Source organism: Oncorhynchus mykiss, chromosome 17, assembly GCF_013265735.2.
Source record: "Oncorhynchus mykiss isolate Arlee chromosome 17, USDA_OmykA_1.1, whole genome shotgun sequence".
Taxonomy (NCBI): Eukaryota; Metazoa; Chordata; class Actinopteri; order Salmoniformes; family Salmonidae; genus Oncorhynchus; species Oncorhynchus mykiss.
The window spans coordinates 72452983-72476990 of record NC_048581.1 but is presented as its reverse complement, the minus strand read 5'-3'; the positions used below and the strand labels follow the sequence as shown (position 1 = coordinate 72476990).

The 24008-nt window shown below is 45.3% G+C and overlaps 1 protein-coding gene across 3 annotated transcripts in view; it reads right to left on the bottom strand.

Annotated features, from left to right (window-relative positions):
* Positions 1 to 23632, bottom strand: part of LOC110494508 (FYVE, RhoGEF and PH domain-containing protein 5) — a 70409-nt gene extending 46777 nt beyond the window's left edge. For 2 of the 3 annotated variants that reach the window (XM_036950580.1, XM_036950581.1), the window contains exons 1-4: positions 23362 to 23629; positions 18217 to 21049; positions 2148 to 2268; positions 1242 to 1300 (exon numbers count right to left, since the gene is read on the bottom strand). In XM_036950580.1, the coding sequence (XP_036806475.1) occupies positions 1242 to 1300; positions 2148 to 2268; positions 18217 to 21049; positions 23362 to 23371 (3023 nt within the window). In that variant the 5' untranslated portion in view covers positions 23372 to 23629. Of the gene's footprint in view, positions 1 to 1241; positions 1301 to 2147; positions 2269 to 18216; positions 21050 to 23361 lie in introns of all 3 variants that reach the window. The other variant, XM_036950582.1, reaches the window with a different exon arrangement.
* Positions 23633 to 24008: the final 376 nt, after the last annotated feature.

The window sequence follows — 24008 nt, the reverse complement described above, 5'->3', positions numbered from 1 at the left end:
ACATAGTTTGCTGTCACTTCAGCTGATTGATGTGATTGTGTGTTAGCTTTAGTTGGATAGCATAACAATGTTAGCCTAGCTATCCTCCATAGCTATCTTATTTTAAATGTTAAATTTCACCTTTATTTAACCAGGTAGGCTAGTTGAGAACAAGTTCTCATTTACAACTGCGACCTGGCCAAGATAAAGCATTGCAGTTCGACACATACAACAACACATACAAACATACAGTCACTAATACAGTAGAATTGACTCGACAATTGCCTATTTCTAAATGATTTATTAAATAATTATTTTAAGAAGTTCTTGTTGCCTATTTATATTTATTAAATCATTATTTTCTGAAGTTCTTGTTTCCTATTTATATTTATTAAATAATTATTGATTGAATTGCTTGTCTCTCGTCATCATTGACCCTGTGGAAGCTAGCTACATGCCAATGGCTTGTTTAGCATAACAAAGTGGAATGAATAGAATGAAAGACTGGGTCAAAACCAATGATGTAAATAAACCCTGGATTCCTGATGCTAAGTACTGGCAAGTGAGAGTCTTTGAAGCCCCCAGTCAGCCATATTGGCACTACCCAGGAGGAGCAGTCCTCCATAGGAATTCATGGAATATTTCAATTCATCTTTAAAGGACAAAATTACATGTGTTTAAGTATTTTGTTGTTGTAGTGGGGACAGTAACACTATAACTTTTAAAAGTAAGCATTAAGGTGTCTGTAATATAATAAACGTGGTAAAAACATTAATAAATGCATTTCTAGATTTTCCTAAATATTTTTTTAGAATGGTGGGGTAGTGCCAAGATAGATCATTGGTCAAAACATGATAATAGAATAAACGACCAGCCTGTTTGGTTAGCAACTTCAGAATGAACAACTGGCTTTTGCCTGGGCTATATCGTCTGTTGGAAGGAAGAAATAAACCACATTTACTATATGTTGGCAACCATTTTATAAAATAAATAAGGCCCTCCTAAGGGCCGTTACCCGGCTCTCGGCTTCCCTTTGGGCCTCGGGAGTTATCACACAATAATCCCCGGGTTCTCATGCTTGATGGTTTAAATATAATTGTCTGTCAGTTTGGGTTGCTGTGGATGCTGCTCAATGAATTTGTGAAAACAGTGATGAAGAGGACAGAGAGGGAAGAGAGGAGAGAAAGAGAGAGAACAAGAGAGGTGGTGAATGGCCTGACTAAAGCAGGGAGGATTTTGAATCCATTAAAAGAGTTACTCACAGTCTCTCAGAATCCACCAGCTCTTTGGCGACGTAGAAGGCTCTGGATCGCCCATCAATCTGCGTGACAGAAGGGAAAGTAGCATGAGATGAATGAACAGAGCTGATGTTAAAAGGATCTATGTGTGCACTTATTCCTGTGAAACATAAATAGCAACAGCTACGTGGGGAACAGGAGATTGAGGAAAAGCAAATTCAGATTGTTTTAGATTTTCTGCTGTCAAAATAAGACTGATTATTTCATTAGTGTGGAGCATAGACGAGAAAGATTTTTCAAATACACAGGTTTAAATTCAGATGCATTATGTATGAGAGGCTGACTGGCTGTGTTCGTGGCGACAACGATGTAATCACTAGCCTCTTAACCTCTAGAACCTAAAATAAACATGAACACATTTTAGGGAATTATTGCCATTAGTCTTACTCTTCTAGTTTTTTACTAAACCAGAACAGTGTACAAATATAACCGGACTAGTATGTTGATCCTCACTTCCTTAGAATGTGACCAAACCCCACTATCCAGAGAACTGTTCCTGGGACTGGCTCAACTATTTCTCTCCTTTTGATGAAAAATAAAACAAGGAAGTGTGAGTCACGTGGCCAGAGCCAGGCTGATATTATTGTGGCAGAGGGATGGGGTGGGGTCCATCTCTGGGCTGCTATAAAATGGCTGATTGAATAGAAAGAAGGAGGAACCTGGAGTTTGTACAGAAAGTGAGTCACATCATTGAATATGGTAGCCAAGTTAAATATTATTTTGTGGATAATACAAGTAAAGGTCATCCATCTTAGAAAAATTAGCTCATAACCGTTCTATTCCCAAATCTTTGAAGATCTGTGAAACCTGTGACTTAATACATGTTCATAAAATGACATAGTCTATTGTCTTTCCTGCTAGATGTCTCACCTGTTTGTCGTAGCCATGCTCCACTCCTCCCTCCTCCTCCTCCTCTGAGGTACGTCCATGGTCCTCCTCAGCTGAGAGCCCTGCTGGAGTATGGTTCACTGGGAAAGGCTCAGTGTAGGCACTGCAACATCAGGGAGAGAAGAGAAACATAACGTTTTACTATAGGGGCTGCAAGAGTGCAAAGAAGACAGTCAAATGTGCTCTTCATTTTTCAAGGCACCGCTCCTCCTGCCCTTGCATGTAATAGCCATTCCGCTGTGTGAGTTTGCGTTTGAGTGTGTGTGTGTGTGTCTACTTCCTACAGTAATACTATGGATGACGGGAGACAGATTGCAGGGGCATTAATAGCATGAGAAGAAGTGTCTGCTTTGGGATCCTGCTGTGAACAGGTTCATCACAGAGAGACAGACCAGAGGGACACACACACACATGTGCGTATGCACGCACACACACACACACAGTTTGACATGAACACATATGGGCGCACACATATTGTCCTGTACCAAGATTTACAAGGAAACACACACACATACATTGCGGTAGAGGGTATAACGAGCATGTTATATTGATAACTATAAGAGATCACCCCATAAAGACAGAGGCTATTACAGGCCTGTACTGCATATCTAACCTCTCAGCTTCTGAGTACCAAATGTTAAAAGAGTTCCTAGCAGGACTTCATATTCACTGAGACACAGTCATCCTTCATTTGGGCCACACCACAATGTAGGCTCACACACGGGTGCTATTGACTGGGCTGGAAGAGGTCTCTAGAAGACATTACTCATCTGTGACTTCCCTCTATCCCCCTGTGGGGCCAAGTCACAGTGATGGTGAGTAGACCAGAGGGGAGGGTCTATGAACCTTTGAATCCTATGAGCTCATAGTTACTGTATTTAAAATATGGGGAGTCCCTTATACATTTTCTTGTGACCACTGCTTCAGTTTTTGCACTCTGTCATACCAGTGTTAAATCACCATCCTCAGCTTCTCCAACAATATAATATCTCTTTGACTAGTAGACCTACTCTCTCACCCAGTGTCTGGACTAAAGAGTCATTTCCTGCACCACCTATATATTATGAAGCACAAATTATATATTTTCATGATCTATTTTCACGTTTAAAATTCAAATATGTTTCCCTGATTCCATATGACATGTGTCTACTGTGGTGCATATTGTGCCCAAGACACACTAGGCACATCTCTCCATAGTGTGCTCTACTGCCAAATGAGAGTGTTTTGTTTTTGCATTGAACATGTTAGATGTTGTTTTCCCAAGTTAAACTACACACACATGAACATTTGCAAGACTCTATCTATCAAGTGTATTTTATTTTCTGATAGTTCTTGGAGCGTCTCGTCTGTTTCTAATGTCCTGTTCCTGTATAACGTTCTAGGCTAGAGTACGTGAACTACCTGGATTTCACTACTATGCATCGACTGTGAATTGTGAATAAAATGGTGTTTCCTTTGTGAACGGATTCTGATTAAGATCATGTCTGCTTACTTTTATACATGAACTATACCAAAAATTAGGAACACATTCCTAATATTCAGTGGCACCCCCGCCTTTTGCCCTCAGAACAGCCTCAATTTGTTGGGGCATGGACTCTACAAGGTGTTGAAAGCGTTCCACAGGGATGCTGGCCCATGTTGACTCCAATGCTTCCCACAGTTGTGTCAAGTTGGCTGGATGTCCTTTGGGTGGTGTACCATTCTTGATACACACAGGAAACTGTTGAGTGTGAAAACCCAGCAGCATTGCAGTTCTTGACACAAGTGCGCATGACACCTACTACCATCCTTCGTTCAAAAGCACAAAATTCTTATGTCTTGCTCTGAATGGCACACATATACAATCCATGTCTCAATAAATGTACATGTATAGTTTGAATTATTTGTAAATATTGCCAATTTTATCTGTGCACCACCCATCTTCTACTGTAAGTAAAAGCACAACTTCTGCATAGCAACCTGCCTGCCTCCAGCAGCACTTCTTCCCATATACGACTGTTCAAGACAAGGCCCTATTTTACCAACACCAGAGATCATCACAATCCTCAGATTCTCCAATAATATCTCACTCTTTGAATAGTACTGTACTCTCTCTCCCAGAGTCTAGGCACACAGGACATAATTGTACACATAAAGAAATCAAGTACTATAGAGCTACATTAATGACAATATACATAAACCATCACAGAACAGTTTGATTGAAATATTTGCCTTTTACTGCCTACTAAGGGTCATTTCAAGAGTTAACTCCAGCTCAACCACTGCTTTAATAGGAAGCCTAATGGTTACTTATTAGATAACTATTCCACATTTAAAATTCTATGTTTCCCTGGTTCAATATGCAATACATGCCCTCATTACACTGTATATAATTTTGCCATCAGGAAAACTGGCAATACGAACAATACTTTAAAGACTTTAAAATGCTCATTACACAGCAATATAATTATGCTGGCAATATCTTTGACTTTGCAACCAGTGTCTTCCTTAATACCTGGGACTTAAATCTACTGTGACAAATTCAGAAGAGCATACAGAGATTTTCTATTAAAAGACCTGCGTACATGTCCCCATTTTCCAAGGATTTGATGGGGTATATACAGTTGAAGTCGAAAGGTTTACATACACTTAGGTTGTAGTCATTAAAACTCGTTTTTCAACCATTCCACAAATTTCTTGTTAACAAACTATAGTTTTGGCAAGTTGGTTAGGATATCTACTTTGTGCATGACACAAGTCATTTTTCCAACAATTGTTTACAGACAGATTATTTCACTGTATCACAATTCTAGTGGGTCAGAGGTTACATACACTAAATTGACTGTGCCTTGAAACAGCTTGGAACATTCCAGAAAATGATGTCATGGCTTTAGAAGTTTCTGATAGGCTAATTGACATCATTTGAGTCAATTGGAGGCATACCTGTGGATGTATTTCAAGGCCTACCTTCAAACTCAGTACCTCTTTGCTTGACATGGGAAAATCAAAAGAAATCAGACAAGGCCTCAGAACATTATGAAAAATGTTTTTAGACCTCCACAAGTCTGGTTCATCATTGGGAGCTGTTTCCAAACGCCTGAAGGTACCACGTTCATCTGTACAAACAATAGTACGCAAGTATAAACACCATGGGACCAGCCGTCATATCGCTCAGGAAGGAGACGCGTTCTGTCTCCTAGAGATGAACGTACTTTGGTGCGAAAAGTGCAAATCAATCCCAGAACAACAGCAAGGACCTTGTGAAGATGCTGGAGGAAACAGGTACAAAATAATCTATATCCACAGTAAAACGAGTCCTATATCGACATAACCTGAAAGGCCGCTCAGCAAGGAAGAAGCCACTGCTCCAAAACAGCAATAAAAAAGCCAGACTACGGTTTGCAACTGCACATGGGGACAAAGATTGTACTTTTTGGAGAAATGTCCTCTGGTCTGATGAAACAAAAATAGAACTGTTTGGCCATAATGACCATCATTATATTTGGAGGAAAAAAGGGGGATGCTTGCAAGCCGAAGAACACCATCCCAACCTTGAAGCACAGGGTTTGGAAGCATCATGTTGTGGGGGTGCTTTGCTGCAGGAGGGACTAGTGCACTTCACAAAATAGATGGCACCATGAGGTATGAAAATGATGTGGATATATTGAAGCAACATCTCAATACATCAGTCAGGAAGTTAAAGCTTGGTTGAAAATCGGTCTTCCAAATGGACAATGACCCCAAGCATACTTATATCGGTTGAAAGCTTAAATTATTGTTAATCTAACTGCACTGTCCGATTTACAGTAGCTATTACAATGAAAGCATGCCATGTGATTGTTTGAGGACGGCGCCCCACATCAAAATATTGTTCCATAGGTTTCATAAATTCACAAATAGTGATTAAATATTCACTTACTTTTTGAAAATCTTCCTCTGATTTGTCATCCAAAGGGTCCCAGCTATAACATGTAGTGTTGTTTTGTTTGATAAAATCCTTCTTTATATCCCAAAAAGTCTGTTTATTTGGCACCATCGATTTGAGTAATCCACTCGTTCAACATGCAAAGAAAGGAATCCGAAAATCTACTACTAAACTTTGTTTCAACAAGTTAAAATAAATTTATATTTACTCCTCAGATACCCTAAAATATTTCTTATGGATAGAAGTATGTTCAATAGGAAACCGATTTTGGCAGGTGCGTCTTGTCTTCATCGCACGCCCAAACACGAATTTCCAAGACTGTGTCCCTGTACTAAAACTCATATTTCTTATTTGTTTTGGAAGTTACAAGTCTGAAACCTTGAACATAGACTGCTGACACGCTGTGGAAGCCATAGGAATTGCATCATGGGAGCTAGAATTCAGTATGCCCCTATACTTTTATAAGAGATTGGTCTCTCCAAAAAAATAATTTCTGGTTGGTTTTTATTTGGATTTTCTCCTACCATATCTATTGTGTTATAATCACTCCTGCATTATTTTAACATTTCTACAAACGTTAAAGTGTTTTCTTTCCAATGGTACCAATTATATGCATATCCTGGCTTCAGGGCCTGAGCAACAGGCAGTTTACTTTGGGCATGTCAGTCAGGCAGATATTTAGAAAAAATGTGTCTAGCCCTAAAGAGGTTTTAAGGACAACAAAGTCAAGGTTTTGGAGTGGCCATCACAAAGCCCTGACCTCAATCCTACAGACAATTTGTGGGTAGAACTGAAAAAGAGTGTGCGAGCAAGTAGGCCTACAAACCTGACTCAGTTACACCAGCTCTGTCAGGAGGAATGGGACAAAATTCACCCAACTTGTGGGAAGCTTGTGGAAGGCTACTTGAAACGTTTGACCCAAGTTAAACAATTTAAAGGCAATGCTACCAAATACTAATTGAGTGTATGTAAACTTCTGACCCACTGGGAATGTGATGAAAGAAATAAAAGCTGAAATAAGTAGTTCTCTCTACTATTATTCTGACATTTCACGTTCTTAAAATAAAGTGGTGATCCTAACTGACCCAAGACAGGGAATTTTTACTAGGATTAAATGTCAGGAATTGTGAAAACCTGAGTTTAAATGTATTTGGCTAAGGTGTATGTAAACTTCGGACTTCAACTGCAATATGTATTTCAATTAGGCTAAACATTGAGCATTTAAATATGTATTCTGTGCATTCACAGGTCAGGTGCTATTCTGGAAAACAAGAAAAGTGTAAATAGGGTCATTAGTTGACTCAACAAGGGAAATGTAAACGCAGATGGGGATTTAAAAACACAAGAACAGTTTTAAATTGTTTTGTTGCTCTGCTAGATGTCTGACAGTGTTGTATGATCGTGACTGCCATGATAGAGCATCCACACAAACAACAGAAGAGCATCTGAGAGGCTATTTGTCTTTTGAGTGGGGCCTGTGTCATGTCATACTGTGAGCACCCTGTTTAAATGGTCAAGACTGGGTCCCACTTGCTCTTTAAATTAGGGTAAATCAGAGGTGGCACCACAGGTCCCAGAGTGGTGTGGCAACAGAAACAATTCTGGGGCCCGTAGTTTTTGCTGATCTGGTAACCTAACCAGGTAAAACTCTGGAACTTATACAGTATGACGTCAATTATGTGTTGTAAAACATTTTAATATGGGCTATGATGGGACCAGAGTTTTTCTAATCAGGTCAAATAGTTTAAAAAAAAACTCCTGGACAAACTCCTGGCCTTGGGGAGGATGAAAACTCTGTCAAAGTGTAGCAAACTTGTACTTGTTCATATTAATTATATTTTAAAGGACTAGGGGGTTTCCTATATACAGACACAGAGAAAGAAACTGTCACGAATATCACCGAAGGTGGCTCCCCTTCCTGTTCGGGTGGCGGTCGGCGGTCGTCGTCGCCGGCCTACTAGCTGCCACCGATCCCTTTTCCTTTTCGTTTGATTTTGTCTAATTGTTTTCACCTGTTTCTTGTTGGGGTTTTGGGGTTGGTGTTATTTAAGTTTGTTTAGCCCGCTTGTGTTTGTGCGGGCTTGTTGCTTTGTACGTAGAGGTGTATTGTTTCGTTTTGGGTTTTCGCTGTCCAGGTTATTACCAGTGGTCCTTGGGTTGTGTTTGCGCCTGTGTTTTGGCTTCACCCATTTGTACGTGTTCCTGGTTGTTTTGGACATTAAAGCGTTTTTCCCTCGTATCTTCTGCTCTCTGCGCCTGACTCCACACCCATCACTCTTCAGACGTTACAGAAACATGATTGGACAATACAACTCACAGGGCTAAGCATGCTTTATGCAGGTTTGTATCCCTGCAACTGTAGGCCTAATAAAACATTAAGTCACAGTCTATGTCAGCTATTGCGTTTGTTGATTAATTCCAGTTAATCATTTTGGATTGAAAATGTCATGTATTGTCATGTTGTGTCTTGTTTCTGTCCTTTCCCTTCACCCTGTCTCCCTCTGCTGGTCGTTATTAGGTTACCTTTTCTCCCCCTCTTTCCCCCAGCTGTTCCTTGTCTCCTCCTAACTACCTCGTCACCCCTTTTCCCACCTGTTCCCTTTTTCCCTCTGATTAGTCCTCTATATCTCTCTCTGTTTTTGTTTCTGTCTTTGTCGGATTCTTGTTTGTGTTATTCATGCCTGAACCAGACTATCGTCATGTTTGCTGCAACCTTGTCCTGTCCTGTCGGAATCTGCCGGTCCATCTGAGCCTACCTATGTTTTGTCATTAAAGAAGCTCTGTTTACGTTAATTCGCTTTTGGGTCCTCATTCACGCACCGTAACAGAAGAATCCGACCAAGAATGGACCCAGCGACTTCGGATCCTCTCCACTCAGCCGTCGAGATCCAGGGAGCGATGCTAGGCAGACACGAGCAGGAATTGTCTGCTGCTCGACATGCCGTTGAGACCCTGGCCACCCAAGTCTCCAACCTCACAGAACAGGTTCACCATCTCCGCCTCGATCCACCGGCCACTTCCAGGGCTTTCGAATCTCCGGAGCCCAGAATCAATAACCCGCCGTGTTACTCTGGGGAGCCCACTGAATGCCGCTCGTTCCTCACCCAGTGTGATATTGTGTTTTCTCTCCAGCCCAACACTTACTCCAGGAGCACTGCTCGTGTCGCCTACGTCATATCTCTCCTTACTGGACGGGCTCGTGAGTGGGGCACGGCAATCTGGGAGGCAAGGGCTGAGTGTACTAACCAGTATCAGGACTTTAAGGAGGAGATGATACGGGTTTTTGATCGATCTGTTTTTGGGGAGGAGGCTTCCAGGGTCCTGTCTTCCCTATGTCAAGGTAATCGATCCATAACAGACTACTCTATTGAGTTTCGCACTCTTGCTGCCTCCAGTGGCTGGAACGAGCCGGCTTTGCTCGCTCGTTTTCTGGAGGGTCTCCGCGCAGAGGTAAAGGATGAGATTCTCTCCCGGGAGGTTCCTTCCAGCGTGGATTCCTTGATTGAACTCGCTATTCGCATTGAGCGACGGGTTGATCTTCGTCACCGAGCTCGTGGAAAGGAGCTCGCGTTCTCCGTTGCCCCCCTCTCCGCATCTCTACCATCTTCCTCTGCCGGCTCGGGTGCTGAGCCTATGCAGCTGGGAGGTATCCGCATCTCGACTAAGGAGAGGGAACGGAGAATCACCAACCGCCTCTGTCTCTATTGCGGTTCTGCTGGTCATTTTGTCACTTCATGTCCAGTAAAAGCCAGAGCTCATCAGTAAGCGGAGGGCTACTGGTGAGCGCTACTACTCCTGTCTCTCCTTCAAGATCCTGCACTACCTTGTCGGTCCATCTACGCTGGACCGGTTCGTCAGCTTCCTGCAGTGCCTTAATAGACTCTGGGGCGGAGGGCTGTTTTATGGACGAGACCTGGGCTCGGGAACATGACATTCCTCTCAGACAGTTAAGGGAGCCCACGGCCTTGTTCGCCTTGGATGGTAGTCCTCTCCCCAGGATTCAGCGTGAGACGCTACCTTTAACCCTCACTGTCTCTGGTAATCATAGCGAAACCATTTCTTTTTTAATTTTTCGTTCACCTTTTACACCTGTTGTTTTGGGCCATCCCTGGCTAGTTTGTCATAATCCTTCTATTAATTGGTCTAGTAATTCTATCCTCTCCTGGAACGTCTCTTGTCATGTGAAATGTTTAATGTCTGCTATCCCTCCTGTTTCCTCTGTCTCTTCTTCACAGGAGGAGCCTGGTGATTTGACAGGGGTGCCGGAGGAATATCACGATCTGCGCACGGTGTTCAGTCGGTCCAGGGCCACCTCTCTTCCTCCACACCGGTCGTATGATTGTAGTACGGGAACCACTCCCCCCCGGGGTAGACTATACTCTCTGTCGGCTCCCGAACGTAAAGCTCTCGAAGATTATTTGTCTGTAGCTCTTGCCGCCGGTACCATAGTCCCCTCCTCCTCTCCCGCCGGAGCGGGGTTTTTTTTTGTTAAGAAGAAGGACGGGTCCCTGCGCCCCTGCATAGATTATCGAGGGCTGAATGACATAACAGTGAAGAATCGTTATCCGCTTCCTCTTATGTCTTCAGCCTTCGAGATCCTGCAGGGAGCCAGGTTTTTCACTAAGTTGGACCTTCGTAACGCTTACCATCTCGTGCGCATCAGGGAGGGGGACGAGTGGAAGACGGCGTTTAACACTCCGTTAGGGCACTTTGAATACCGGGTTCTTCCTTTCGGCCTCGCTGACGCTCCAGCTGTCTTTCAGGCATTAGTCAATGATGTCCTGAGAGACATGCTGAACATCTTTGTTTTCGTTTACCTTGACGATATCCTGATTTTTTCACCGTTACTCCAGATTCATGTTCAGCACGTTCGACGTGTCCTCCAGCGCCTTTTAGAGAATTGTCTTTTTGTGAAGGCTGAGAAGTGCACTTTTCATGCCTCCTCCGTCACATTTCTCGATTCTGTTATTTCCGCTGAAGGCATTAAGATGGATCCCGCTAAGGTCCAGGCTGTCATTGATTGGCCCGTCCCTAAGTCACGCGTCGAGCTGCAGCGCTTTCTCGGCTTCGCGAACTTCTATCGTCGTTTCATCCGTAATTTCGGTCAGGTGGCAGCTCCTCTCACAGCCCTTACTTCTGTCAAGACGTGCTTTAAGTGGTCCGTTTCCGCCCAGGGAGCTTTTGATCTCCTCAAGAATCGTTTTACATCCGCTCCTATCCTTGTTACACCTGACGTCTCTAGACAGTTCGTGGTCGAGGTTGACGCGTCAGAGGTGGGCGTGGGAGCCATTCTTTCTCAGCGCTCCCTCTCTGACGACAAGGTCCAGCCTTGCGCGTATTTTTCTCATCGCCTGTCGCCGTCGGAACGTAACTATGATGTGGGAAACCGCGAACTGCTCGCCATCCGCTTAGCCCTAGGCGAATGGCGACAGTGGTTGGAGGGGGCGACCGTTCCTTTTGTCGTTTGGACTGACCATAGGAACCTTGAGTACATCCGTTCTGCCAAACGACTTAATGCGCGTCAGGCGCGCTGGGCGCTGTTTTTCGCTCGTTTCGAGTTCGTGATTTCTTATCGTCCGGGCTCTAAGAACACCAAGCCTGATGCTTTATCTTGTCTCTTCAGTTCTTCAGTAGCCTCCACTGACCCCGAGGGGATTCTCCCTGAGGGGCGTGTTGTCGGGTTGACTGTCTGGGGAATTGAGAGGCAGGTAAAGCAAGCACTCACTCAAACTCCGTCGCCGCGCGCTTGTCCCAGGAACCTTCTTTTCGTTCCCGTTCCTACTCGTCTGGCCGTTCTTCAGTGGGCTCACTCTGCCAAGTTAGCCGGCCACCCTGGCGTTCGGGGTACGCTTGCTTCCATTCGCCAGCGTTTTTGGTGGCCCACCCGGGAGCATGACACGCGTCGCTTCGTGGCTGCTTGTTCAGTCTGCGCGAAGACTAAGTCCGGTAACTCCCCTCCTGCCGGCCGTCTCAGGCCGCTTCCCATTCCCTCTCGACCGTGGTCTCACATCGCCTTAGATTTTGTCACCGGACTGCCTTCGTCAGCGGGGAAGACTGTTATTCTTACGGTTGTCGACAGGTTCTCTAAGGCGGCTCATTTTATTCCCCTTGCTAAGCTTCCTTCTGCTAAAGAGACGGCACAAATCATCATCGAGAATGTTTTCAGAATTCATGGCCTTCCGTCAGACGTCGTTTCGGACAGAGGTCCGCAATTCACGTCTCAATTTTGGAGGGAGTTTTGCCGTTTGATTGGGGCTTCCGTCAGTCTCTCTTCCGGCTTTCACCCCCAGTCTAACGGTCAAGCAGAACGGGCCAATCAGACTATTGGTCGCATCTTACGCAGTCTTTCTTTTCGCAACCCTGCGTCTTGGTCAGAACAGCTCCCCTGGGCAGAATACGCCCACAACTCGCTTCCTTCGTCTGCGACCGGGCTATCTCCTTTTCAGAGTAGCCTCGGGTACCAGCCTCCGCTGTTCTCATCTCAGTTCGCCGAGTCCAGCGTCCCCTCCGCTCAGGCTTTTGTCCAACGTTGCGAGCGCACCTGGAAGAGGGTCAGGTCTGCACTTTGCCGTTATAGGGCGCAGACTGTGAGGGCTGCTAATAAGCGTAGAACTAAGAGTCCTAGATATTGTCGCGGTCAGAGAGTTTGGCTCTCCACTCAGAACCTTCCCCTTAAGACCGCTTCTCGCAAGTTGACCCCGCGGTTCATTGGTCCGTTCCGTATTTCTCAAATCATTAATCCTGTCGCAGTTCGACTTCTTCTTCCGCGATATCTTCGTCGCGTCCACCCGGTCTTCCATGTCTCCTGTATCAAGCCCGTTCTTCGCGCCCCCGCTCGTCTCCCCCCCCCCCCCCCCCCATCCTTGTCGAGGGCGCACCCATCTACAGGGTCCGTAGGATTTTGGACATGCGTCCTCGGGGCCGTGGTCATCAGTACCTAGTAGATTGGGAGGGGTACGGTCCTGAGGAGAGGAGTTGGGTTCCCTCTCGGGACGTGCTGGACCGTGCGCTGATCGAGGATTTCCTCCGTTGCCGCCAGGTTTCCTCCTCGAGTGCGCCAGGAGGCGCTCGGTGAGTGGGGGGGTACTGTCATGTATTGTCATGTTGTGTCTTGTTTCTGTCCTTTCCCTTCACCCTGTCTCCCTCTGCTGGTCGTTATTAGGTTACCTTTTCTCCCCCTCTTTCCCCCAGCTGTTCCTTGTCTCCTCCTAACTACCTCGTCACCCCTTTTCCCACCTGTTCCCTTTTTCCCTCTGATTAGTCCTCTATATCTCTCTCTGTTTTTGTTTCTGTCTTTGTCGGATTCTTGTTTGTGTTATTCATGCCTGAACCAGACTATCGTCATGTTTGCTGCAACCTTGTCCTGTCCTGTCGGAATCTGCCGGTCCATCTGAGCCTACCTATGTTTTGTCATTAAAGCTCTGTTTACGTTAATTCGCTTTTGGGTCCTCATTCACGCACCGTAACAGAAAAAGTAGAAGTAAACTAGTCAGCCCAAGTTTTAATATAAACCACATTTTCTCCCATTTACATTTTCTTACAAATAAAAGGGCTATAAATACACATCTTTACCGCTCCGTTAACCCCGGCCAGAGGTACATAGAAGGCTAGACTATGCAGTTGCTGTTGTTAGTAGCCTACAGTTAATCAGACTAAATAATTGTCTTGTAATTCCATGCAATACAGCATGTCACTTGGCTAATGATTAGGTGTATAGGCTGCTACATTTATGGAAGAGTTTTTGCTTGTGTCTATCGGGAGTGATGTGTTATCACGCTTGCTAAATAAATACCAGAGGAAAGTGGAGACAACGCCTTGATCTTTGTGCCCGACCCACGCGACCTGCGATTTACGTGTATCTGAATGGTTAAGACACCTTAAGAGCCTGCAGCCAGAAGTCCCATGTGAAGGACAGAGAAATTGTGCACGAGTTGTCAAATCATGTGGCAAATCGGTCTAAAAAACAAATGATGGGGCACTGCTACACACGATTAAAAAGTGGTGTGGCAAATGCCGCCTTGCCCTGAGGTAAATCTATTTGATTTGAACGACATCTTCCACTCATATTTGCCCATTGCAGAAGTGCTCATAAAGTTACTTTTTGGACCTGAATGCCAAAAGGTTCAAAAGGTGCTGAATGTTGAACCATTTTAGAAAACCCACCATAAGACATCCATGTCATCATCACTGGAAAGTAAAACCAGTAACCCCTCCCCTCTTCTACCAGTGAAGACATCAGAACATTCTAGTTCTAGGTCAGACCTTACATTCCTGACAACACCTCGTCTTGTTGTACGCACACACGCACACGCACACACGCACACATGCACACACACACTCACGCGCTCACGCGCTCACGCGCACACGCACACACGCACACACTCACACACACACGCACGCACACACACACACACACACTCACGCACGCACGCACGCACACACACACACACACAAACAATCCAGCCCTGGTGACCCTGATCTCCTCAGTCTTCCCCTACCCACTCACCCTTGTCTCCCTCCCTCCCTCCTCTGCCCTTATCCTGCATTTCCTGTAAACAGCAGAGCAGTGTGGAAGGCTTTAAGGCAGGACTCTTCCTCCCTGGGGATGACCTGGCAATGACCTCAGAGGGCCTGGCTCCAGGCCTGCAGTACCCACACCCTTCCCTGCAGCCCCAAAGTCCCGTAGCCCTGCCGCCCAACAGGCCTGCAGTCCACCCGGCCACCTCGCCACAGAGGACAGCCACCGTCCTCAACAATGCACTCAGGACGGCTCTCTGAGTAGAACTAACAGAACACAGCACAGAGGCAAAGAGGAACTATTTGTACAGGCTGCACTAGGGGTTTACCCATCATGCTGCTGTATCTCAAGGTCGAGTAAACCTTTTTACCATAAATAAGAATAATGGGCAGGTTTCTCTCACTCTCTCTAAGACTATATTTGCCTGCACAATATATACAGTATGTACACTGTAAACTGTCCAGTTTATTAGGTACACCCATCTAGAACTACAGAACAGCCTGAATTCTTCGGGGCATGAATCATACAAAGTGTCGGACACGTTTATTGCTCAATTGGTATCAAGCGACCTAACTTGTGCCAAGAAAACATTCCCCACACCACTACAAAACCGCCACCTGCTTGTACCAGGCAGGGGTCCATAGACTCATTCTGTTGATGCCCAATCCTGACTCTGCCATCAGCATGACGCAACAGGAACCAGGATTCATCAAACCAGGCAATGTTTTTCCAGTCCTCAATTGTCCAGTGTTGGTGATCGCGTGCCCACTGGAGCTGCTTCTTCTTGCTTTTAGCTGATAGGAGTGGAACCTGGTGTGGTCGTCTGTTGAAATAGCCCATCTGTGACGAGGATCGACGAGTTGTGCATTCCGAGATGCTGTTCTGCACACCACTGTTGTGCTGCGCCGTTATTTATCTGTTTGTGGCCCGTCTGTTAGCTTGCACAATTCTTGCTGTTCTCCTTTGACCACTCTGATCAACGAGCTGTTTTTGCCCACAGGACTGCTGCTAACTGGATGTTTTTTGTTTATCGCACCATTCACAGTAAACCCTAGACACTGTCGTGTGTGAAAAGCCCAGGAGGTTGGCCGTTTCTGAGATACTGGATCTGGCGCACCTGGCGCCGACGATCATACCACGCTCAAAGTCGCTTAGGTCACTCGTTTTGCCCATTCCAGTGTTCAATCAAACAGTATGTCATGATGCCTGTCTGCCTGCTTTATATAGCAAGCCACGGCCACGTGACTCACTGTAGGAGCGATCCATGTTCGTGAACGGGGTGCTGTACCTAATAAACTGTCCGGTGAGTGTGTGTGTGTGTGTGTGTGTGTGTGTGTGTGTGTGTGTGTGTGTGTGTGTGTGTGTATAATTGGCAGGTCTCTCTCACTCTCTCTAATAATATATTTGCATATGTTGCAGATGGAACAAATATATAAATCTATAACAAGACCTGCACAATATATACAGTATGTACACTGTATATATATTATCTTGACTATTGTGGTTTGGTCTGTTGTGAGGTTATTCCAGTGGGATGACATTAGTTCACTGGTGCTGTTGATCCTACTGGTACTGCATAAGCACATTGACTGCCCTCTGAAAAGAACACAAGCACAGTCAAGACGCCTTCCTTTCTGACATGATGCTCTCTCACAGAGCTCACTCTTCTGTTTGTCCCTATACAGCTATGTTGGCAAGGGTAAGACAGTCTCAGTCTGTCCCGGTGAGCTCCAGCTCTGATCCAGCAGGACCCTAGTTTAAACAGGCACACACATTCATTCATGTCTGCATAAATTCTTACTTTGCATTTCTTTACCCTGCCTTACTTTACACTTACAAACAAAATGTGTTTTTCGTTGCCTTTCTATGCTAAACAGTGTGAGAACTGTGTTGTATATTAATCAAATCTGGTGTAAAAAAAAAGATACTGTTGCAACGTTCTAACTTTGTGGTAACTATTTGCCTTCTTATGTGGGCATTATCCCATTGTCTTACTTCAGCCCACTGTCCCTTTGCCCTCAACAGTCTCGCTCCTCTCTATTGGGTGGTGAGAGAAGAGTGTTCACTTCTGAATACATGCTCAATAAATCACCCTGCCATCATCGGTCCACCGGACAGTGGCAATGTCAACCCTTCAGCATAAGCTTGGCAGGCAAATACAAACACACACCCTAACATTCGAATGCAGACACACACAAACACACACACAGACACAGCAAAATGAAACAAAACAGACACAGCATCCACGGCAACAGAGGTATCTCCAGGGAGAATGCAGCCGAGGCGACAGGACAGATAGTCCCCTTTAGATCGGTGAGCAGGGCCTGAGATTTCAGACCACCACCACACAATGAGCCCAATCGATAACGTCAACAGCTGAAAAATATCCTGCTCTGGGGGAGAGGAAAGATACATGCCTACTGTAGCCATAATTGGATGACAGTCGTGGTATATCAGACCGTATACCACGGGTATGACAAAGCTTTAATTTTATACTGCTCTAATTAAGTTGGTAACCAGTTTATAATAGCAATACATCACCTCTGGGGTTTGTGGTATATGGCCAACTCCGCGATGCGTCGTGCATAAGAACAGCCCTTAGCCGTGGTATATTGGGTATATACCACACCCCCCCGTGCCTTATTGCTTAATTATTCTATTAATCAAAATATACTGTAATTGCATGTTAATAGAACACTCCATCTAGGCAAATCTTTCAAAATATAAATAATGAATTCAAATGATCACAATAAGTGTGAAATAAGCAGCTTTGCATACCGCAACCATAAATTCCCAGAAATTGCTGTGAAAATGAATAAAACATCTGTTAAGAGGCCTGTAGAAATGTTCTGCCCCTATGAAAACACAGCCACCATCAAACAGGTGTCTAAATGTGACTGGAGGGTGACCTGAGGTGGCTGTAGAGAGTAGTGGCTGAGAACAGAGAGATTTGGTTCTAGCAGGTCCTAGTGAGTCCTCCTCCTATCTCTATTCAGCCCTGTTGTAAATCTCACCACCCCTCCTGGGCTCAATGAAAGAGAGGCAATTGGGGAAACTGCCTTTAATAAAAGCGATCCTAAACTTAACCACAGGTGTCAAGGACAGGAGAGCAATTATACCAATCTACTCCTACCTCTCTCTCTCTCTCTCTTTCTCTCTCTCTCATAAAGCTCTGTCTACAGTGTTCAGTGTCTGTGAGCTATTCCATCCCCTCAAAAGACATATGAAACCAACACCAGGTGTGACCTTGAAATCCAGAAAATGACAAAGTGGGATAAGCTCTCCCACAAGCATTGTCCATCTTCCCAAACCCAATGAGCCTCCGCACAGCAGGCTGCTCATCTCTCACAGAACACAACACTCTCCAAAAAAGAGAAGTGTGGTCAGCCAGGAGCCCACTGTTCATTTTAGCTACAGTTATCTCTCAGCTGGTCTGGAGATTGCAATGTTGAACTGAAGGAGCCTGGTCAAACCAGTTCACTAGAAAACAGTGTGTGCAGAGTACTATGGGGAAGAGCCCTCTCTGCAGACTGTATGAAATTGAGAGGCATTTTTTTCATGTGCTGGTAATTCAGTTCAGACAATCACTGAAGAGGCCCAACATTCGAGAGTATAACAAATTACTGTACCTTTCAGGCTCCTGCTCAGGTGACTGGGGTTTGCTGTCGATCCCAGGGAAGCTGTTCATATCCACATAGCCATCGTTGTCATTAGAGGGGGCCACCATGCGGTTGGGGTCCTCAAAGAACTCTGTGACAGTCATGGATCTGGTGGGTCTCCCTCCAGGGAGGATCTGGATGTTCTCATAGTCAGAGCTCATAGCTGGGATGTTCTCATAGTCTGATGTGTCTGCATTGGGGAAGGAGATAGAGCGGGGTTTGGTCAGGGGGAGGGGCATGAGGGGGCGACGGGAGCGCTCCTCGAAGGACTCTACCCTGGACACGCCCCTGCTTCCGTAGGCTTTAGGGTCTCCTTTCCTGTGATCTTTGTAGGGCAGGAAGGTTGAGGGCAGGTCTGGAGGACGCTGCTGGGGCTTCACCATGCGAGACTGGGACTGGGGCTGAGGGGAGCCAGTGCTCCTGCGCTCTAGGTCCAGGATTCTTGTTGGCCCGTGGTGGCTGGACTCAGAGGAGGAGCGCGAGGAGCGGCTGCTACCATCACCAAAGCCTTTAGTGTCCATTTTCCTCTTGAACTTCAAGGCCAGGAAGCGCTTGAATGAGGACTTCTGCTTCTTGGGCTTGTTGTCTGTGGACTCAGGAGAGACGCTGATCAGGAGGGATGGGGAGCTTTTAGTGACGGGTCTTTTGGTGATGTAAGCCAATTCAAAGGGAGGTGGAATGTCCACCAGAGAAGTTGGCGTGGAAATGCCGCTGGATGACTGGTGGCTCTGTTGAGAAATGCTTCCTGAAGAAGTGACAACACATGGCAGATAGAGGGTGTCATCTGTCCTTTTCATCCTGTCTTCCTCTTTCAGCGATTGGTCAGCCTCTGTGTGAGCGCCTGATGACAGTTCTTGACCCTCTACGGAGTATGAGCGTGGGTATAGTAGGAAGCGGCGTGGCTTCAGAGAGGGGATGAGTCTGTTGATCTCAGGCTGCTCAGGACGTACCAGAGGTTCTCCATTTTGGTTTAAGGCCACAGTACAGTAGTCATGAGTACTCTGGTACTCTGATGTCTCCTCAGGAACCGTCTCAGGGACATAACCCGGAACTTTCCCAGAGTAGGAGCGTGACCGCGTCACAATGCTCTTAGAGATAAAGTTCTCCCCCTCAGAGTCAAAGCCAGCCTCCTCATAGATGTGCTCCTCACTATCTGAGTTGGAGTCCTCGTAATAAGGCACGATGTGGCCGTCCAGCTCCTCAATGTCCTCCTCGAAGGCCTCTGTGGTGTGGGCGAACACCACCCTGTTGGTGAGCTCTGGGGTCCGTGTCCGGTCCAGGTCTGCTGGCACTGTGATGTTACACAGCCTGAGACGGGGCTGGCAGCTGTTCCGCTGGCTGGAGAAAGCCTGCTCACGCTTGGCTGTTCTCTCTCTCATACTCCTGCCTCTGATCTGCTTCTTCTCGGTGTCATCCGTCTCATCATCGTCCCCAATCTCCACATAGTCCTCTGATGATGCACCCTCCAGATGCTGAAAGTCATGGCCCTCTGGGCAGAGGGAGTCATCGATGTCTGCGTATTCATCCATATCCTCCTTAGCTGTTTCTCTGTCTTGGGTGGATTGCTCAGGACTGTCCTGGACCTCACACTCTTCTGGGAGTTTCTGTTTATCCTCTAGCTCTGCCACGTCGTCTGATGACACATAATAAGGCTCTTGGTTAAAGGTGCCTGCTGTGTCCATCTCCTTTGGAGTGTGTGGTTTGTCACCACAGCATATATCGTCGTGATTCACATCAGGCTCAGCGGTGCGAATCCTGTCAGCAGGCACCGCCTCAATGACAGAGTAAGGCCCAAACATATCCTCAGTGCTGCCAGAGAAACGGAAACGCCCAGAGGGGTCCTTGGTGGCACGCTCGGGCTGCCACACGCCTGTGTCACCGGGCTCACCAGCGTCACATGTGTAAACAGGCTCATCTGAAGGGCCAATCACGTCGTAGGGATAGTCTTCACAGACGGGTGTGTGTGTACAGCAGTGTGCTCCCAGTGAGAGAACCTCTGCTTCTTCCTCAGCCTCATCAGTGGGTACCTTGCACTGCAAATATCCACCAGGGGATCTGTCCTCATCTTCAAGCCCACTGTTAGTGTCTGCGGCAGGTTGACTAGGGAAGTTCCCATGATCATAATCCTCTGTGTCTGGTTCTTCTGCATCTTCTTCTGGACATCCAGTAGGCTCCTCGGCTGTTTCAGTCTCTTCAGATAAAATATTTTCTTCCTCCCTCCACTCTTTGACACACTCTGCTTCTTCATTCCCTCTCTCACACTCTGAGAGACACGGCATCAAAACATCTTCAGGGTCCACAGATGTGTCATTACTGTCACTCTCAAGGTTCAAGTCATCTGTTTCTTTAGAGTTTTCCTCCTCTACTGCAACGTGAGTGTCAGTAGCACTAGTGTTATCCAATGGGGCTGCATCGGTCAACGCCTCTCCCTCTCTCTCTACCTCATCTCCCTTCTCCTCCTGTTCACTCCCCCCTTCATCATCTCTGATGTCATTGAGGTTTTCTTCTGGTTCTGCTTCCTCCTGGTTGTGTTCTGTGGGGTGAGTTACGTGGTCCTCTGCCACCTCCTGAGGGTCCTCAGGTTCCTCCTCTGAGGAGGTCAGGTCTCCATTGCTCAGACCGTGAGGGGGGCACTGCTCCTCCTCTTGCTCTGTCTCAGATAAGGAGGGTCTGGGCTTTGGGGCGATGGGAGGTTTGGGACCCCGGGTAGAGGGACAAGGCTTTGACATCAGTTTGGACTGTACCTTGATCGTTAGGTGATTGCGGATCTTTGGTTGGGGAACTTGGAGTCGCTTCTGTAAATCTGGAATGAAAAGGAGAGAAAAGTATGATTAATTTCAGTCCAATTGCAATGTTCAACCTCATTAGTAATTGAAGTAGTAGATGAAGGTGCAATACCTACCTAGAATCATATTTCCATACCCTTTTAAACATTTGGTTGAATGTTGGTTGAATGGATATATAAAAAGCAATCCCTTAGCCTTTGTTTTTATTTGTAAAGAGAAAAACTGCAGATTTGTCTCAAACTCTATGATATGCAGATGGCTATCTACTGGGAAAACAACAAAGCCATAGGGAACACACTGTAGGAACAATATCTTCCTGACTGGAATATAGAGACGTATTGTTCTACACTTAAATGGCATGATCATCAGTTAATGTTCATCCAAAAACGACATGCACAGACAGACACAACCCAGTTTTATTGTATTTCACCTATATCAAAGTCCCATGTTTTGAGACTCAGGCACTGCATGCATGTAGCTTACAGTCAAGTCAAGTGTTTTCTAGCTATTTGCTTTCAATAACTAGTACAATTCAAGGATGGAGAACCTGTCAAAGATAGCTGACTGGTTGTTAAGTCTTTTCATGACACACAACTTACCCCTCTTCTTGTAATTTAGTACCTGTTGTGACACACAACTTACCCCTCTTCCTGTAATTTAGTACCTGTTGTGACATACAACTTACCCTCTTCCTGTAATTTAGTACCTGTTGTGACATACAACTTACCCTCTTCCTGTAATTTAGTACCTGTTGTGACATACAACTTACCCTCTTCCTGTAATTTAGTACCTGTTGTGACATACAACTTACCCTCTTCCTGTAATTTAGTACCTGTCGTGAAACAAAACTTACCCTCTTCCTGTAATTTAGTACCTGTCGTGAAACAAAACTTACCCTCTTCCTGTAATTTAGTACCTGTCGTGAAACAAAACTTACCCTCTTCCTGTAATTTAGTACCTGTCGTGAAACAAAACGTATTAAACCCTGCGGGCATTATGCTCTCTCACTCCTTGTCCATCTCTCTGCCTCTGACTGTCTGTCTGTCTGTCTGTCTGTCTGTCTGTCTGTCTGTCTGTCTGTCTGTCTGCCTCTGTCTGTCTGTCTGTCTGTCTGTCTGTCTGTCTGTCTGTCTGTCTGCCTCTGTCTGTCTGTCTGTCTGTCTGCCTCTGTCTGTCTGTCTGTCTGTCTGTCTGTCTGTCTGTCTGTCTGCCTCTGTCTGTCTGTCTGCCTCTGTCTGTCTGTCTGTCTGTCTGTCTGTCTGTCTGTCTGTCTGTCTGTCTGTCTGTCTGTCTGTCTGCCTCTGTCTGTCTGTCTGTCTGTCTGTCTCTCGCTCTCTCTCATTGTTGTTTTCCAACACCACTAATAAACTATTCCAGCAGACACCCCTTGAGGACTCCACGCAGGAAGTCCATGAGGAAAGGACATTAACAGCGCACCCTTACTCCTTCATGAACCCTTCTAGGAGTACAAATTCTCACACAAATGGACTTCCTTTTTGTCATTTTTCCCCTGACACACACACACTTTTGCTGAAAAGGTCCTTTCAGTGTGTCAAAGAACAATAAAACGGAGAAAAAACAAACATCCCACTAAGTCCCTCTGCAAACAACAGGATATGAATTATGCAACAAGAATTCAATTAAAACAAATGTTTAAAAAACAAATGAAAAATACACACTGGGACCCTGACTCTGCCAAGCTCACATGATATGATCTCAGACTGTGAGGGAATCATGAAATGTCACATCATGAAATGTCACATCAAATAATAACAATATTTCTATAAACTACACAGTAAATAGGCCAATCATCACAGTGCAGTAGAAATGCAGTAGATCTTTGGGTTCACCTCAAAAGTAGAATAAATAATCACATCATCGGTCATACAGTATAACATGCCACATGAATCACTCTATAGGCTGCTGCAGGACATCCATGATGACACTGGTGAGTGCCTTCACTACCCATCACTACTCATTGCATTTTATTCCGCAATAGCTGTTCTCTCACCCAGAGTGATCTGACCCCCTATTAGGCGATCTCTCAAAGAAAAAGTAATACAAATAAATAAAAACGAATCTAAACTGTGTACCTGTTTGGTCTATGATGCTGCAATGATTTTTTAAATTACATTTAATTTATCCAATGCTATTTCAAGTGGTGTAGGAAAAGGTGAATTTGTTGTGAACACAAAATAGAGAAATTCTCTATGTCACGCACACACACTTGGAGCATCCTTTATGTAAATACACTGGGTGGATGAGTAGTCTATAGCAGCTCAATTTGATTGAATGCGCATCGCTACATGAATATTATTACATACAGTACCTGGGTTCATTTTGGAACATCATCCACCATAGCAACATATATCCATATATTTTTCACAAGCAGGAAACAATCGCCACATGTATCCACAGGTTCTAGAAACTTATCCCCAATTCATGTTGAAAGTATTCAACTCGTCTAAATTCAAAAGTTCACAACCTTCTCTCGCTGTTTATCCAAGTGTTCGCTACTTGTCGAGGATTTCTCCGTCAAGGTAGCAGCTGTTTGTCCACATAGCTTGCATCCGATGGGCGACTGGTGCGCTCGTGAAGGGAGGTGCTCTCTCGCAGTTCCTGATGAGGAGGAAGGTCTATCGCGCGGACAAGGACCACTGACCAAACCCACTTAATCTACATTCAGATCATTAAAAAGTCGACATTTCAAATTTCAATAGCTATATACTGTATGTAAACCATAAATTAATGCATTAACCTTTGATGTATGTATTTGAGACAGAGTTGGATGTATTAGATGTGTGCGTATACAAGGCTATATGAGGCATTGATCACAGTCACATGAAGTGGATATTTTTGGAATCTGTGGTTTCATAGTGTCTCTAATTATTAACTTATTATTAAATAAGAAAACAAACGTTCCTTTTCAATATTGATATCTTTATTGAAATTGATATATAATTAATACAAATTGAA